We start from the raw sequence: 19,401 nt of genomic DNA, 5'->3' as shown, positions 1-19,401 counted from the left end.
TAACAAAACTAATTTGTTGTTCAAATATTTTCCAAATCAGCTATAGCTGATTATAGCATATTTTTAAATTATGTATTCTCCTAATTACTTTAACAAATTGTCTTTGTTACTCCAACAAATTCTCTTTGTTATTTTAATAGTATAATTTTACTGTTTCAACAAAAAAATTTGTTGTACCAACTAAAGTATTTTGTCGAATCAACTTAAAGATTTTGCTATCGTAACAAAACTCTTTTGTTGTTATAACATATCAATAACTTTGTTATAACCTAAATTTTGTTATTTCACTTTATAATTTGTTATCCCTATGTTAACAAATTTATTTGTTACCACAACATATCTAAGGTTATCTTAACAAAATTTTTTTCTGCGTGTGCCGTGGATTTAATTTAGCATTTTTTTTTTTGCGGATAAGTAACTGTTTTTTTAATATTAGCATCAATATGTGGCGATAGAAAATGTTGGAAAGATTATGGAGGGCAAAAACCAAACGATAATTTAATGTGTATGATTGACGAGCAAATGAGGAAAATAAGAAACGTCAGATTGCGTGAGACGGCCTCGTTATCAGAGCAGTATGATGACGGTTCGACCTTACACTAATATCGATTGCCTTTTAGTTTCCCACTAGTGTACTGTATACACTTCTAACTCGTATCCCGGCTAATTCCGTTTTTTCCCCGAGGAAAATAATCTAGTGGATTCGAAATGGCCTCGCTTTTTCAGCCCAATATTTTAGGATTATATTTACACTATTTTCATACAATGTTATTTACCGCAGAGTATCGGAAATTTCCTTCTAGCTAGTGGAGAATAAAATCACGTTGATTGGTATTGACAAGGTTGTTTTTATAAATACAGTTGTCTTGTCTTAGTAAATACTTTTTATAGCTTTCGAAATTACTAATCACGTTTTTCAGAAAATGGATCTATTTTTAAAAAAAAGTTATTTTATTATTCAAAAAAAAGGATATTATATTTAAAAAAAATTTTTATTTTTTAATTTTAGAACTCTTTGCACAAAGAATTGAATTAATATATAATGATCATTAGAAGTAAATTTATCGAGAGATTTAAAGCCTATTATTCTTTACACGGAGAGAATTTTATATAAATGCTAACAATAATTACTTTGTAGATTTTACTATCTCAAATAATTAAAGTGAAGTTCGTTTAGCATCAAAATTATCGATGTCAATCGAAAAAATAAAGTGTGATTCTTTATTTGCTTAGGATCAAAGTTTAATAGTAAATTATTTTTCAATTAAAAATGTACACAGAAAAAAAGGTTCACAAGCCAAGGAAATATTTTTCTTCCTAATTATTTTCTTGAGCGAAAAAAAAATTTTTTTTGACAAGAAATTTCACTTATTCCAACAAAATTAATTCTCTTGCTTTAAGAAATACGTATCTTCATCCAAGAAAATTTATTTAAGTCAAGAAAATCTTGTTGTTTTGAGAAAATTCAGCCTCTTGCTCCAAAAAATTTAGTTCTTGATAGAAGTAAATTTTCTTGTCTTGAGAAAATTTCTTTCTTGCTCCAAAAAATTAAATATAAAGATATAAGTAAATTTTCATTAATATTTTTATTGATTAACATGTCAAATGGGAAGATCAAATAATATTTCATCATTTTTTTTCATTCAATATGTATAATTGCACGCTAAAATAATATAAAATGGGTATCAAATATTCAAGAGAAAAATTTTCTCAAGGTGAGAAAATTTTTTTCTCAACTGGGGTAGGTGGCGCTGCTTCCCTAAAGTATCTAAAAATCTTGATCAAATATAAAAATTTATTGTATCAAGTATTTATGATAATTTTAATTAAGAAAAAATTACTTCCACTGAGAATAGAATTTCAAGAAAAATTTTTACTTTGGCCAACACAACTTCGGTCTTCCTTCAGGCACTCGAAAATTTTTTTGAGCTAAGAATTTTGTTCTTCAGTCAAGAAATTTTTCTTTCTGTGTATTTTTTTAATTTAAAAATAAGCTTTAATAGTTCAAAAAAAAATTTTTGAAGATTATTTTTTATAGTTCAAAATTTTGTGAAAATTCTATTTTTTACGTCAAACTGTTATGATTTATATTTTTTTTTTTTTGCTGTTCCGTATATTAGAGATAATATTGTGATGTCTATTGTTGTGGTAGTCAAGTATGAGCACATTGAAAAGGTATTTTAGCGAGAAAGCCGGATTGACGGTCTGTCAGATTGTATTAATCATTTCATTCATCGCATTCACCAACAAGGGTCACTGAATTTTGACAGTACGAGCGTGTTTCAAAACGGATAAGCTGTCTAAATGCCTGGGGGACCACTAACGGGTGTTTTAGTGCTGATAAATCAATCTATTATTAAAGAAAATCATTCATAATCCCACAAACTTTATAAAAACCGATTAAGGTAAAAGCCCCAATATATGATCATGTACCAGTATATGATCATCTATTGGGGCTTTTACCTTATTTATAAATAAATATCTTTAATAAAAAAAATTTGCCGTGCGCGGAAATAAAAACTTCTTTCTGGCATTTAGCTGAAAAGTAATTTATATTAAAAGAGCTTTGCATTTCCATACGGGTAATTAAATAAGAGTAAAATGAGGGAGAAATGTAACTCGAGGTATTTATGCATAGTCATGCGCGTGTGAGCTCTTTTCTCCTTACGCCGAAGGCGAGAGCTTTCAAAAATTGTTTTAAAAATGGGGTAGACATGCCCCGAGGAACTGTTTCGTCAAACAGGATTTATTTTATCTCATTTATTTTTTATTTTACTTTATTCTATTTAATGAGCATTAAATATTCAACTTTAAATAAAATCTTATTGCATTTTTTTTTAGATTAACAATCACGGCTTCGTGTCCAATGAATCTACAGTACTTCCCGATGGATCGACAACTTTGTCACATCGAAATCGAAAGCTGTGAGTATTTTTGAATAAAAGTTTGATTATAAATAAATAAATATAAATTGAATCAGTAGACCGTGAATAGAAAAACTAACAAAAATAAATCAAATTTGAAACAATACACAGTAAAAAAAAAATAAAATAATTTCATATAACTTTTTAAAATGTCAACTCAATTCACACAAAATAAATTGCGCTAAAAAAATTAATAAACGCTCGGAAAAAAATATAAAAAAAATTCAGTAATTGCGACAGATTTTAGTTTCCCAAATTAATTTCATTTTCAGGTCACTGAAGCAAAAAATATAAAAAACAAAGTAAATACTCGTCCCAATTTATATTGACGAGTAACAAAAGTTTTTCCTTTTTATTTTATTTTATCCTCGGGCATTTTTTAACATACTTATACACGACTTAATACTTAACTATTTTTCCACCCAGTTTATAAAAAAAAACTAGGCCCATCTGCTCTTTGTTTTGTCTTTCATTATTGTTTATTTTATTACACCACAAAGTCACAATTCACTCACCCATTCGTTAATTTTAATTCACCACACATACACACAGGTCATGAGTCATGATAATTTATTTATTCATCCAGTGATTGTAATTATAATGACAGCACTGTGTGCAGCCAATTGAGCACACGCTTATCTGCAATGTGCCGAGCACTCGTCAAGATAAATTATCTGAATAAATTATACCAATGTGATGTAATAATAACAAAAAATTTCTGGTTAAAATTAGAGATATTTTTTTTTTTTGAAGTGAAACTTCTTTATCGACATATGAGAGAAATTTTATAGCGATATAAAAAAAAATCGTCACGATTTTCGGTTACGCGCCATATTTTTTTTTTTTTATCAAAATTTAGTATTGCGACGTAAAGAATAAATCTAGTAAACATTATTAATTTAAAAAAAAATTAAAAAAACAAATTAAATAATAATTTAAAAATCAAACAAACAATTAGAAAATAAAAATATGCATACCTATATCTTGTTTAATTATTCGTTTCTAATGATTTAATATTCATTCATTTTGAATTCTATAAAATCATTGCATATCTACAAGATTAATTGTCGTCTTATAATTGTATTACTTTAAGTAAATAATTGCAATTATTTTCTCATAACTTGTGTACTTAAGTAAGTTATTAAATATCTGCTTTGAATTATTTTTACTGAGTTATTACATGAAATATAAATATTAAAGTTCGTTATATAATTTTTGTAAATTGATTAACTAATTTTTAGATTAAATAATGGCAACAATGGTTATTACGATGCAATCATAATTGATGAAATAAAATAATTATAATAAGAGCAATGATAAAATAAATTACTCATATTATTTGTATGCATGTCTATAATACTAAAACAGCTTTAATTTAATACGGAAAAAATTTTTTTTCTTAAGCTTTATCGACTCAATTTCTGTGAAGTTGTAAATAGTAAAAAAATGATATGTCATAAAGAAGTTTTACTTCTTACCTGTGTACTTTGGTACACACACATATTTTTTTTTATTAAATGAATAAATAAAAATAATTTAAAGAAAGATACCAAGAGATACTGAATAGCAAAACTAGATGGATCTTGTAGATTTTTATTATGGATATATATTATTATTATTTCTTCTCCCCAGCCACTTGTTTCATATATCCAAGCTGAACTAATGAGACACTTGAACTACTTTCAACCTCTCAGAATTTTTTTCTCTTTTCTCCATGATTTTTTTATTCTGCATGTAATTTAACCCTGACGATTTTCTACCGGGTATCTAAAGTTCATTCAAGTCACACGGGAAAAGATTTTATAATATATAATACACAGACTACCAGAACAAGAGTATATATTTATATATGATTGGTTTCTCTGGTGGCTTCTGGTGTTATTAAAAATTTCGTTCCACCCGCGGGGGAAATTCATATCGTCCGGTACTCCACGGGGGTAATAGCAAAAAAATCCAATATATTCACGAGATCCTTCCATGAATTTCTTCAATTTGAGATTGGTTAAAAAAAGACCGTAAAAAAAAATAAATAATAAATATTTTTGCTTAATAACCAAGAAAAAAAAATTTAACCGATGAATATTCTTTTAAATTAAATCTCTACTTCTATTTATATTTAACGCTACTCTACATTTAATTTAATTTAATATACTTGTGTAATGTAATGCTAAGAATGTTTTTAATTTAATTATATATTTATAAATATATATATGTGCATTTTTATTCGAAGGGTCTTCACTGTTTGATACCAGATGTTTCAATGATACTTTTGCACCGGAAAATAATGGACTTGAACTTTATATTTTTGGCAATGTTTGGTAACTTAAATTAACTGAGTAAAAGTATCATAAAAACAACACGACAGCCTCTTTGTACATAAGCCAAGCTAACAACTTCATTTTTTGCCATGTACGCAATAATATAAAACTTTAAAACTAAATAATTATTATTAATTAATTAATTTTATAAATAGTTTTACGTTTAATGGAATGGATAATAATAATGATTATTAATTATGATTGTGATTGATAATAAAGCGCTAATTTGTAACTAATGAGCAAATAATGTGCCAGAGGCTGAAATACAAGACTGCCTCGCGAGGGGTCCAGTTACGACGGGCAAATTCCTCAAGAGCCTACGCAGCCCGATGCCGATTGACAGATATCGATTTTTAATTAATGTTATTTATAATAATAATGTTTACATTTATGATAATTATTAAACTAACCGAATAACGCATTGTGCATCTCGCCAGCGCATGCGTTTCTAATTTAAAAATATTAATTGTTATTTTTTTTGTAGAAAATGTAAGCATGTAGTAGCAATTTGTAGATCCGTGAAAAAAATTTTATTATATGGCCAATTTTCATAGACGGGTACATATAGTCTGAACAATTTATAAATAATTATATTAAATTATTTATAAATATTTATATAACAGTTTTAGCCGTAAATAATTTTATAGTTTTATATAATGCATTTTTTCAATGTAAAATTTAAAAATTTTCTAATGCTAAATTTACATTTTTTTGATGTATCACGGAAAGAAAAATATGGGAACTATTCCCATAATTTTATGGGATTTTTTTCTATGCCATTATAGATACTACAACGATAAATTATGAGAACAGTTTTCATAATTATAGGAAATTTTTCTATAATTATAGGAAAATTTCTTATAATTATAGGAATGTTACCTATAATATTACAAGAATGATTTCTATAATTATAGGAATCATTTCTATAATTATAGGAATCATTTCTATAATTATAGGAATCATTTTTATAATTATAGGAATCATTTTTATACTATTATGGAAATAATGCCCATAATATATACGAATGAACTCGATAAATTATAGAAATTATTTCTCTAAATTGTGGGAATAGTTTCTATAATAGTATAAAAACTATTTCCATACCATTATGGGAATTATTTATATAGTATTACGCTGATAGAAGAATTTGTTTATAGTTAAAAATATTTGTTAATATTTAACAAATCATTTATTAGAGATCGCTTTTTAGTCTTTAAAAATATTTCTTAGTATTTAAAAAGATTTATTAATATTTAATAAATGAATATCAGATTTATTAAATACAAATAAATCATTTTAAATACTAAAAAATATTTGTTTAATACTAAAAAGTGGTCTCTAATAAATGATTTGTTAACTATTAATAAATATTTTTTAATACAAATAAATCCTTCTATCAATGTATGGAAATAGTTCCCATAATGGTATATGAATAGTTTCCATGATATTATGGGAACTATTTCCATAATATAAGAATAATTTCTATATTATTGTAGGAATAATTCCTATAATATTATTGTAATCACTCCTATACTATTATAAGAATATTTTTTTAGAAAATATTACAGAAAACATTTCTATTATACATTTTTTGTCTAAAAGCTTCACTCAATCCTCTATATTATGAGAGAATTTTTTCACTATTCTAGAAATAAATATTCGTTTAACGTTATATAGAAATAATTCTCATAATACTATGAAATAATTCCTATAATATGATAGAAATTATTCCTATACTAGTATAGGAATAATTCCCATACTAGTATAGGGATAGTTCCCATACTTTAATGGGAATGGTTCCCATAATAGTTTAGGAATAAATTCTATAATATCATAAGGATGGCTCCCATAATAACCTGGGAACTGTTCTTATACTATTACACTGATAGAAGGATTTCTTAGTATTTAAAAAGATTTCTTTGTATTTAAGAAATCATTTCTTAGTATTTAAAAAATATTTCTTAAATACAAAGAAATATTTCTTAAATATTAAGAAATATAACTACTAAGAAATATTTCTTAATTACAAAGAAATATTTCTTAAATACTAAGAAATATTTTTTAAATGCTAAGAAATGATGTTTAAGAAATGATTTCTTAAATACAAAGAAATCTTCTTAAATGCCAAGAAATCCTTCTATCAGTATATGCACAGTAAAAAATCTTTGGTCATTGTGTAAAGTGTAAAAATTTTTGTGTAAAATATTACACACTAGTGTGTAGAATTTCACATTCTTATGTGTTGAGAAAAAAGTATTTTGATAATCACAATACTTGGTATTTTGATAATCAAAATACCAAGTATTGTGATTATCAGAATATAAGTCAGTTCAAGACCTATACTCTGCGCAGTAAACTATAATATATGCTCTGTCACTGCCATCGACGTTTTAACACTAACAGTTAGTTTATTTGATTTATGCACTGGTAAAAATAGATTTAAACTAATATTTATTATATTAGCTTGAAAAAAATTTATTATTACACTTTTAATTTTAATTTTAATTTGTTTTGTTAGCTTTATAAGTCAATTGATTTGTGCCGGTAAAGTGAGGTTATAAACATCTAATAGTCTGTTACATTGGTATACTGATAATCAGTATACCTAGGTATTGTGAAAATCAGTATACTTATTGTGATAATCAAAATACCACTTATTCTTAGTAGCACAATACCAAGTATTGTGATTATCAAAAAAAATATCCTTAGTAGCAAAATACTTTTTTCTCAGTGTGTGTTGATTTAACACACTAGAATGTTGAATTAACATTAGTTTATGTAAAAACAGTCAGTAACACAAATATTTGTGTTAAATTTGACTGAAATTTTTTTACTGTGTGGGAACCATTCCCATAATAGCATGAGAACTATTCCCACACCATTATTGGAACCATTCCTATTACATTCTACACTTATAGAAGGATTTCTTAGCATTTAAGAAGATTTCTTTGTATTTAAGAAATCATTTCTTAAACATCATTTCTTAGCATTTAAAAAATATTTCTTAGTATTTAAGAAATATTTCTTTGTATTTAAGAAATATTTCTTAGTATTTATATTTCTTAATATTTAAGAAATATTTCTTTGTATTTAAGAAATATTTTTTAAATATTAAAAAATGATGTTTAAGAAATGATTTCTTAAATACAAAGAAATCTTCTTAAATGCTAAGAAATCCTTCTATCAGTGTAGGAATAATTCCTATAACCATTGTGAGAACCATTTCTACTAATTATAGGAATATTTCCTATAGTTTTCTTTTTGCGTAAATTCAAAAAATTTTTACCTATAAATTATAAATTTTTCATAGTATAAAAATTTAATTGTACAGAATTTTTCGTAATATTTACAAAATTTTTTTTCTATAAGACGATTAAAAACATATCAAGCCATATATAAAAAATTTTCACAGATAGTTGTAAACAATAAATATTAAAATAATCCATAAAATCAGTTTATTAATTCGTTAAGTCGCTTAAAAAAACTAAAAGAAACTAACAAATGTTGACGGTTGGTTGGCTGGCTGAAGCATTTAATTTTCCAGCAACTTGGTAGCGTATTCCGGGCGCTGAAGAGCAAGAGAGTAAAAAATATATAACGGGGTGGGTTAAAGCCGCTTTGCAAAATGCCCTCAAATACCTCCGGTTGTTCTGCACCAGCTATAACTGTTCGGTACTGGTGTGTAGATATATATACACTACATAGTAGAGAAGTACTGTATAAAAAAAGGAAAAACGGAGAGTGAAGAAAGAGTAAGTCAGAAAGACTCTCGAGTAGTTTGTATTTTCTTTTTAGTTTTTCCCACTAGTGTTTTTACAGGTTGGTTAGATTCGCCGGCGGGACTTTGAACTCTTCGCTCTGGGTTTCTCCTTTTCGATTTATTAACTTGAGACTGAACCCATACCAACTGCCTCTTGCTCTTGTTCTCGCCCTGGGTACTGCCGAGAGGAACTTTCGGGCCACGTATTCAGTTACGTGCCCGGGTATCGGTTGCATTTATATCATAAAGAAGGATATAGAAGTAGATATAGATATATACCGGCATGTATGATACTGCACGAGCTTATTGCGTTACGTGCTTTTCGTTAAAACTTTGCCAGAGATGAGAAAGCTTTTATTATAAGTTAATGCATTATTTAATTAATCTCATTCGCATGACCCTAGATGAGAAACTCAATCCTAATTCGAAATTCTTACCCACCCTCTATTTGTTCAAGATAATTTAATTTATAACAATAATAATACACGAACAAAGTATTTAAGTACACTGAAAAAAATTTTTGATTTAAAATAAATATTTTTTATCGAAAAAAATTATTTTGAAAAGAATTTATTTTTTAAAGTCAAGAATTTTTATCTTGTAATAAAAAAAAATTAACTTGATTCAAGAAAAAAATTCTCGAGAAATTTTTCTAATAATTTTTTTTTTTTAATTTAAAATTCGTATTTTAGCGAAGAAAAATTTTACAACTTGGATCAAAAGTATATATAAGATATACGATGAAATTTTTTAACAAAAAACAATTTTTTTCAAGAATAATTTCGTTTTTATTTAAGAATTTTATACACTGATAAAAAAATTAACTTGACTCAAGAATCTTGAACCAAAACACCATTTTGAAGAAAATGAATTTCTTGAGCAAAGAGGAAAAGTTCATCAGTCAAGAGGAAAAATTCTTGAGTCGAGAAAATTTTCTTGGTTTAAGAATTTTTCTTCTTGCTTCAAGAAATTTATTTTCTTCAAAATGGTGTTCTTGGTTCAAGATTCTTGCTCTTGAGCCAAGTTAAATTTTTTATCAGTGTAGTATTGATTAAAGAAAAAGTTTTTTAATTAAAAAAGAATATTTTATTTGAAGAAGATAATATTTTTCTTTAATCAAGTACTTAGCCTTTTTTTCCGTGCATTTGTTACAGCGTTATTCTATTTTATTGCGTTAAATATTGACGGGAAGTATTTTACGTCTGGTAGTTTCTAGTCTCGTTAAAGAGCAGTGAGTGCACGTGTCATTTCACAAGAGAGTATTGGTGTAGAGAAAACGCGCGAGCAATGTATCGTGTAGTTGGCACTCAGAGTTTCCGTACCCGCCAGCAAAATGTCGAGTGTCGGTATACGGTATAAGGGACTAGACATCCACCAGCAGATGCAATTATGTCAAAACACCGAGTGAGATAGCAAACCGAGTAAATAGATCGCTAGATACCTACTAACAGCCAAAGCGACGTTCAAAAGGACCGAGAGAAAGAGAGAAACAGAAGATAGGTAAGCGCCCTCTTTCAACCGCGTCCTTCAACTATTTATCGTCACTTTAATTCCTCCTGTCAAACGAATTAAATACTTTGCTTCTCTTCTCCTTTATTTTCGTTTTTCCCCCATAAAAAAAAATATAAAAAAAATATATATCGAAATACATAAAAAATATTTTTTATATATATATATAAATATATATAAATTATGTATAGTAAATATATTTTCATATATATTTTATATATTTCAAATATATTTTAGATGTATTCAAAATATATTTTTTTTATATTTTTAGCTATGTATTTTTTTATGTATTTTAAGATATATCTTAAATATATCTAAAATATATTTAAAACATATAAAATATATGTGAAAATCGGCCAAAAGTTAGTTATTAAAAATATATTTACTATACATATTTTTTATATATTTATAAATTTTTAATATATTTTTTATATGCTTTGACATATATTTTTTTTTCATGGGGGTTCAATTGAATTTTTTTCAAATTGAGTTTCTCCTTTGTGTAATATAAATGTTAAAATAAATTAAAATAATTTGTAATTTGTAATTTGTAGATATATAGATGCTTGGACTGCAGTAATCACAATAGCACGCTTGCACGAAACATTTAACTTTGTTATTTTTTATTCGTTCAATCTCTTTCGATCTCCAGCTAAAAACATTTTTTTGTCGTCCTTGACCACTTTATGAATGTTCTCGTGATACTACCAGTACTTAAAAAAAAAAAGAAAAAATGAATAAATAAAATAAAGTTTTATGTATATTAATATCGTTAACCTTGCTAGTTATTTACAAGCAATGAGTTGCCATTATTAACTTAAAAAATTTATTTGAATTATTCGCACGTTGATAAACTCTTTGAATAATTATTTCGATAGCACTCGTTATAATTATAAATTTATTAAAAATATTTATAAGTAAGTAAGTAAGTATTTAACCTTTTAAATGGCACTTGGTTGTATTTGCATAATAAGTTTTTAAAGTAATAAAAATGATTTAGTGAATTTAAAATTATTAATAGTGGAAATAAATTAAATTTTATCGAAGCAAACAGTAATAAAATTGGTATTCACCGTCACCAGTTGATGGAAAAATAAAATTGAGTTATCGATTGGAATGGAAATGTTCACTACTATTTTATCTTCTGTGCTTTGTAGAACTTTTACGAAAGAATAACAAATGGTAAAGACGTTGACGGTAAATAAGAAAAGCATACTTTTTATTTGGTAAAGTTTGGTTTGGTATATAAGCTGAAAGAAACGAAACCAATTTAAATCGAATGCAAAACTCAGACAATCAGGAGACTTAATCATGAATACTCGAGATTACTTAATCTAGAATCTGACAAATGCTTGCTATGCAGGTGCCCGCGGCCAAATGCCATTTGAAAATCTGGAATGCGATGTAACCTAACGATTGCTACCACCGGATTTCGTTTCCAAGGAATGTTATTATCGTGGTGTATGAACACAAGAAATTGTAATGCCTTAATCCAAGTTAAATGTGTAATTACCCGTAAAAAAAATTTTCAAAAATGGCCTTGTATTTCCAGTTTTCATATCAGGCTATTTAAAAGAATAAATGATTAATTTTGTAATTCTATATTTGTTTTAAAAAACAAATACGTCATTTTAGATGAAAAATATAACAAAAATCTCCTTGGAAGATTAAAAAAAATTTTTTTTATTTTATTATTTAAGTTTTAAAACTTAAATCTCTTCTGAGAAGAAGATTTAGCGACCATGCGCCACCTGTCTGAAATTTTTAGTACTATTTTTTGTCGAAAATTTATAAATGAACCTATCGATTCATTTTGAGCCTAATATGTCCTAATATAGTAATGTAGAAAATTTTTTCACGTATATATAAAAATAATTATAATTTCTTGTGATGAAAATTATAAATTTTTCGTTAGTATTGATTTGTTTTTAAAAATTCCACCCAAATATTTGTTCTCTTTCTCTCTCTCTTTCCCTTTGTGTTTCTCTGAGTGACTAATGGTAATGATAACAATAATGATGATTCAGTGTGATTAAATTTTGCTGTAATCCAAAACTGGAGCGCGAAAAATTCCAGTAGCATTGACAATCGTAAAATCGGTTAACAAAGAGCCTGACAATTTAGAGGCAACAAAGGGACACATTTTCCGTAATTTAAAAATGTGCATAAATAACCGGAGTAGTATAGTAATACAATACTATTTCCGAGGCTCAATAAAATGAAAATCAAAATCAAAATGAAAGAGAAAGAGAAAGAGCGAATGAAAGCAACCTCCAAATAAAGTTCTTGCTCGCCCTCTGAAAAATTTTATTACTGTTGTTATGTACGTTAGATTGGATTATTTTTTACGTTACTTTTTTTATATTTTATTCTCTCGGCAGTTGGATACACAATGCGCGATATTCGGTACAAATGGAACGCCGGCTATCAATCGGTCGGCATCTCAAGCGAGGTGGAACTCCCGCAGTTTCGCGTACTCGGGCACAGGCAGCGACAGCGAAACATACAACTATCTACAGGTTAGAAAATACACATAAAAAAAAAATATACATCTAGATCTCTCAATAGATGTTCAGCAAAATTTGTGATTTAATACATACACAATTTTTTTTTCTTCGTTAAATCCTCTCACATTCAATGAGCAAAGATAAACAAGGCCAGAGAAAAATCAAACGAAAACTTGTGAAAAGTAAAATTCTTTTTTTTTACAAATTGGAAACAAAAAGGAAGAATAAAAATAAATAAAAAGGTAGAAAGACCTCTTTGGTCTCTCTGGTCTGCCTTCACCGATGTGTACACACAAATTGAACAATGTTTTATTTTCTACACCATTGCACCACTAAGATCTTCTTCCTTTCTCTGTTCCTTCTACTCCTTTTATTCCTTTTTATACCCGGTGGTTTTTTTACTTTCTTTTTTTTCCATCCATACATTCCTATTTATATTTTTTTTCAACATTTATACTTGCAAAGCACACACGATCCCCCGCGGAGCTTCCAGATTCTTCCGGCCGTTAGTTCACGCGTGGTCGAATCTCATCCTCGAGGGATTTTCCCTCAATCTATTCCTTTTTTTTATTTTGAAAGGAAAAGCAACCAACCGAAAGTAAATAAAAAACCAGAATTACAACAAACGAAGCTCTGTGGTACTCCGTACACTCATACTCATGTCATGTACAGGCACACCACACACACACGGCTTTAAACTGAGCGAAATTTAGCCGCCGATCTGAGAGAAGACATGGCAAAAAAAATCGGATAATTTTTATGAAAATAATTGGCGTACAATGTGGATGTCGTGAGGTAAGTGGAGGCCCCCTCGGACTTGGCCTGGGTTCCGGTAGGTGTCTATCAACACCAGGGGGTTCTCTCTTTTATTTACAGTCGGATACACGATGCGGGATATCCGGTACAAATGGAACGAGGGACCAAACAGTGTTGGTGTCAGCAGCGAGGTCTCTCTGCCCCAATTCAAGGTCCTTGGACATCGCCAGCGCGCCATGGAGATCAGTCTTACTACCGGTAATGTATGATAATGACAATCTATCATTCCACCTGATAAATGTGTGTATGTTTTTTTACATCTTCTTTAGTCCTTTAATCTAATTTATATAATTATTAAAAAAAGGTATAATTTTTCTGTGATAAAATGGGTATTTTAAGGTAAATTTAGTATCATTGGAAATTTGTGCCTTTTAAGGATTTTATATGCTTTTCTAAGATATCTAATCTATTTTGATAAGTTTTCGGAGTAATAAATAGATTTGAATTTCGCGCCAAATAAAATTCGTTAATTTATTTTGTTTTGACGTGAATGTATGACGTGAATTATATGTTAAATTTTAATTCATATAATTCAGATAATCAGGAAAATTTTGTAACGAACATATTTTTATTATAGAATGGATTTCTTTAGTTAAATTTGGTAACATCAAAAAGGCCGTAGTCTGAATTTGAGCCTTTTTACGGTTTGATATTTTTTTCGGTGATAGTCAATTCATCATCTAAATAATTAAAAGAACAAGGAAAATTCTGTTGGCATATTTTTATTTAAAAAGTGATTTTTATAGTTAAATTAGGCATCATCAGAAAATTTTTGACCTCAATTTGTGCCTTTTAAGGGTTTTATATGTTTTTCTAAGATATTTAATCTATTTTGATGAGTTTTCGGAGTAATAAATAGATTTGAATTTCGCGCCAAATAAAATTTATTTTGTTTTGACGTGAATGTAATTATATGTTGAATTTTAATTCATATAATTCAGATAATAAGGAAAATTTTGTGACGGGCATATTTTTATTATAGAATAGATTTCTTTAGTTAAATTTGGTAACATCAAAACGGCCGGGGTCTAAATTTGAGCCTTTTTAAGGTTCGATATTTTTTCCGGTGATAGTTAATTTATCATCTGAATAATTAAGAGAATAAGGAAAATTCTGTTGGCATATTTTTATTTAAAAAGTGATTTTTATAGTTAAATTAGGCATTATCAGAAAAGTCTTGTCCTCAATTTCTGCCTTTTCTCAGCCTTGTATATTTTTTAGTTGGTCAATTTTTTATCAAATTTTTGAAAGAGTTTTGATTAGTTTTTTGACTCTACAAGTTTCTTCTTTTACATTTTCCAATAAATTTTTCATAATTGTACCAGTGATAGCAATATTATCCTCAAATTTTATCCCAAAAATACCCAAACCATTACTGTCATTAAAAATATCAAAAAATCATTAACCTCAATGTATTTTTTCCTATAATTCGTAAATTTTTGGCAGGTCACTAGTAATTAATTATTTAAATTTTTATTTGAGTCCAAATCTAATTTCCTAGACCCTATTCACCAGTACTGATAAAGATGACAAAGGAAACATGAATTTCCGTAGAGTCACGATTACTTTTAAAGATAGATCTACCCCGCATTCAATACTGCTAATTTCCGTACCCACTGTAGTACAGAGAACGAATGACGGCAGCCAAACAGTTGATAAAACCTATTTTTGGAATCCGCTCACTACTTTTAGCAAGAAAGGTTAATCAAAGAAAAAAATCCTATCTTAAAAATAAAAAATCAAGTTTGAATTTTCGACATTTTCCAGACTAAAATATAATAATTATAATTATAATAAAAAAAAATACTAGTCCTTGAGCAGTTTGCCTACGGGCTACTTCTCTTGAGTCGCATATACTTGATGTCTTTTCTTGTTCTTTCTCTTTGCCGGGAAATATCGACAAACGGAAATGATTGTTCAGCCGTGTGCGGAATGAGAAAGAGCACAGACGTAGACACAGAGAGTGAACAGTGAAAACTGAAAACTGAACACTGGTGGAACACGTGACATACAATCGACGTCGATGAAGACGATGAGCAATAGTCATACTTATGAAAAATAGACATAATAAAAGGGAACAGTGAACTAAAAAATACGCAGCGCGCGCTGATAAAGGATGAAAATAATAAAAGGAACGGAAAAAAATATAATAAAACGAATGTTAAGATTGTAAAAAAAAAAAAAAAAAAAATTATACACGTTTGAGAAATGAATGAAAAGTGGATACGATTGAAAGTGAAAAGAAATCCCGAGCTAGTGAAGAATAGAAAATGGAATTTCATGAAAAGACAGTTTGATTTCAAGAACTTGATTTATAAGAGCCAGCATATTGCCAGTTTTATTCTCCTTCTTCTTCTTCTTCTTTAGCTACTGCTGCTTCATCTTATTCACTTTCCTGTTTCTTTCAGCCTCTCCATACTACCAAAGCCTTTTCATTCGTTACCTTTAATTCAACTTTAAATAGAGCAAACTAGCCTTGAATTTAAATTTAGTTTCCATCTCAATATTTATGACATGAATATTTTTAAAATGTGTTTTAATAAATGAAATATTTAAAAAATAAAAACCTACACGGAGAAAATTTTATAGTAGAGTTTATTATCTAGTTATGTTAAAATCTATCTACTGAATTCGATAGTAGTAAATATTATTTAAATAATTAAGTAAACCATCTGAATTGTAGTATTTACCATCCTGATGGTAACTACTACTATTATGATGGTAATCAGTACACAGAAAAAAAAATTTATTTGAATCAAGTAAATAATTTTAAAAAACTTCATCTTATTGATTTGAGTAGAAAAAATTTTAAACTAAGAAAATTTTCTTGGTTTAAGTAAATTTTATTTGATTCAAGAATTTTTCGTCTTGATTCAAAACAATTAAACTTTTCAAAATTATTTTCTTGGTTCAAGAATTTTCCACTTGATTCAAGTTAATTTTTTTTTCTGTGTAATAGTAGCTGTTATTATTTTAATTAGTTACTACTATTATCAAAATCGTAATTCATAATATAACCTGATGGTTGTAGTTACCATCAGTAATAATAATTACTATCTAAGCTAGTAAAAAATATTTAAAAAATTAAAAATTTGCGTTAGCGTGAATGCATTATTTCTGAATGAACTAAAAGCAGCTGTAGTGCACAAAAAATCGGGATTAAATTCGGATTGAAATTATATTTAAATTTTTATTTGTCTAAAACAAGTTTCAACGTCAAATTTTGGAAAAAAAATTTGAAATTTCCAAAAAAATCAAAATTTTCAATAAAATTCAAATTAAAAAAAAAAAATTAAAATTTCAAAAAAAAAAATTTGAAGGGAATTTAAAATATTTTAATATTTCAAAGAAAAAAATTTAAATTAGTTAAAATATTGATCTAAATAAAGGATTTAATTAAGTAAATTTATATTATTTTTTCTTTCAGAATTTTTACAATCTGAGATGGTTACAGTTACCATCTTTGATTGTAACAGTTATAATTTATAATAATTACAATTATTATTTTTGATAGTAATCTTTACCATTATTAATAGTAACTATTACAATTGTCAATGATACCACCTATTATTTTGTTACTGATTAATTTTATTACCATTTTAGATAGTAGGAGTTACTATTTTTGTATAGTAGGTAGTATAATTAATTTTTCTCCGTGTAATGATAATGATTAATAAAATAAATTACGTATAAATAGGAAACAAATAGCATCAATGATAAAATATATAGATCGTACTGTTGGAAAACAGCTCAAGCACACAAGTAATCCTTTCGACATTGTCAAGCTATTCATGAACGGATTTGTATTGACGGTGTGTTTGTATGCAGTGTGTGCGACTACATAGGAGGCGAAAGAAGAGCATAGTATGTTCCATAGATTACACGAGTGTTGAGCTCGTTTTAAAGCAATGTTCCGTACGGGTACTCGTGTATTAACGGTATTATATGTATGATACACTGTATATATGTAAATAGCGTACGATATGCGACTCGCATCTATTATAATATCCGATTTAATGGATCAAATCGAGGATACTGAGTTAATCAAACTGTAAGAGCTTTCTCGCGGATAATTGCCCCGGGTTTATTCACCAAGCTATTTCTTTTTCCGAGTTCTCATTATCTTCTAATGAAACATTACGCGGTAATGTAATAGTAATGCGTTATTATCGTTTAACTCAGCGACTTTCGTTTTATCTATTATAGTGCATCAGGCTATTGTTTAGGTAGTTTGTATACTGGAAAAAATTAACTTGATTTTAAAAGAATTATTTTTATACTGAGAAAAATATAAATTATTGTTCCAATATTTTTATTTTTTTGTAAAAAAATATTGAATTTAAATGCCATAAAAAATTTATTTTATTATAAAAAATTCAAATAAAAAAAAACATTTTTTTTTTAATTAATTTGATAAATTTAACCGATAAGAAATTTTTTTTTTCAATGCAACCAAAAAAATTATATTGAAGAGTTTGATCAAATCTTAAGGAGATCCACGCAAAGTAGTCAAATTTTTAAAACTTCTTGAAAATTTGTAAATTCAATCTACGTAGCCTGATAATTAATAAAAGAATTAAAAAACAGTAGGTTTCCGAGATATTTAATCAAATAATTAGGTTTGAAAATTGTAATTTTTACATGTAACATGGAGATTCCACCAGCCGTGTATTTGGTTAAGAATTTAATGCAATTAACGATTTTAAAAAAATTTTATTTTCATTGAATTTGATTGAAAAAATAATAAGCTTTCAATTAAAACAATAAAAAAAGTAGCTTTCCCAACGTATTACAGAGATATTTTAGATTTTTTATGAAAAATCACTCGGAACTTCCATTCTTTAAAGTCTTGTATTTGACTTGGCAACACCGCTTGCGCAGTTACCCGGCGCATAAGTAACCGCGGTTTTTTAAATGCTAGAAGATCTTAATCATTTTAGTTAGACAGTAAACATATATAAATTTTAAGGTTAGGGAACTCTTGCGGTGTTGTCAAGTGTATACCAGTAATTCAGAGTGCTATATTTTTTATTAGTCAATTAATTGTTAATAATTATTTAATGAGTAAATTTTTCGGAAATTTTCTCAAAAATGTTATTAATTAATTTAAAAATTAATTTTAAAAAGCTTAACAAAAGTATTCCTACGTATTATTTTTTTATAGACACTCTTTACACTAGGAGAGTACTTGGATCTCCTTAAATTAAAAAAAAATTTTTTTGAATCTAAATTTATTAAATAAATAATTCTTCCTTTCAATCAAATAAATTTTTTTACCAGTATCAAAATCAACGCCTACCAAGCCTGTAAATCCTCCACCAAAATTTCATTTAACCAACGATTATTCCCCCTCAAATATTAGATTTTATATGCATTAAGAACCGTTTAATCAAGTGGGCAAATATTGATATTTAATTACCTGAAACGGTAATTGCTCGAATAGGTAAGACTATATCGGCTGATCACACAATACCTTGACTACTTGAGCAACTAGTCCAAACAGCTCAGTGAATTTTAAAATTTTAAATATTAAATAGCAATACTTACAGTATAAATGATTATTATTT

At 27.4% G+C, this 19,401-nt stretch overlaps 1 protein-coding gene and 1 long non-coding RNA gene across 18 annotated transcripts in view; one reads left to right on the top strand and one right to left on the bottom strand.

Annotated features, from left to right (window-relative positions):
• Positions 1-19,401, bottom strand: part of LOC123266814 — a 74,450-nt gene that overhangs the window by 23,036 nt on the left and 32,013 nt on the right. The window lies entirely within an intron of this gene.
• LOC123266811 (gamma-aminobutyric acid receptor subunit beta) overlaps positions 1-19,401 on the top strand; it is a 162,689-nt gene that overhangs the window by 120,781 nt on the left and 22,507 nt on the right. For 12 of the 17 annotated variants that reach the window (XM_044731231.1, XM_044731245.1, XM_044731236.1 and 9 more), the window contains exons 5-6: positions 2,842-2,924; positions 13,895-14,032. In XM_044731231.1, coding sequence (XP_044587166.1) covers positions 2,842-2,924; positions 13,895-14,032 — 221 coding nt within the window. Of the gene's footprint in view, positions 1-2,841; positions 2,925-12,892; positions 13,031-13,894; positions 14,033-19,401 lie in introns of all 17 variants that reach the window. The other 5 variants (XM_044731243.1, XM_044731241.1, XM_044731237.1 and 2 more) reach the window with 1 other exon arrangement.

This window comes from Cotesia glomerata, linkage group LG6, assembly GCF_020080835.1.
Source record: "Cotesia glomerata isolate CgM1 linkage group LG6, MPM_Cglom_v2.3, whole genome shotgun sequence".
Lineage (NCBI taxonomy): Eukaryota > Metazoa > Arthropoda > Insecta > Hymenoptera > Braconidae > Cotesia > Cotesia glomerata.
The sequence above is the reverse complement of the archived record's forward strand: the minus strand, read 5'-3'. Positions and strand labels throughout refer to the sequence as shown.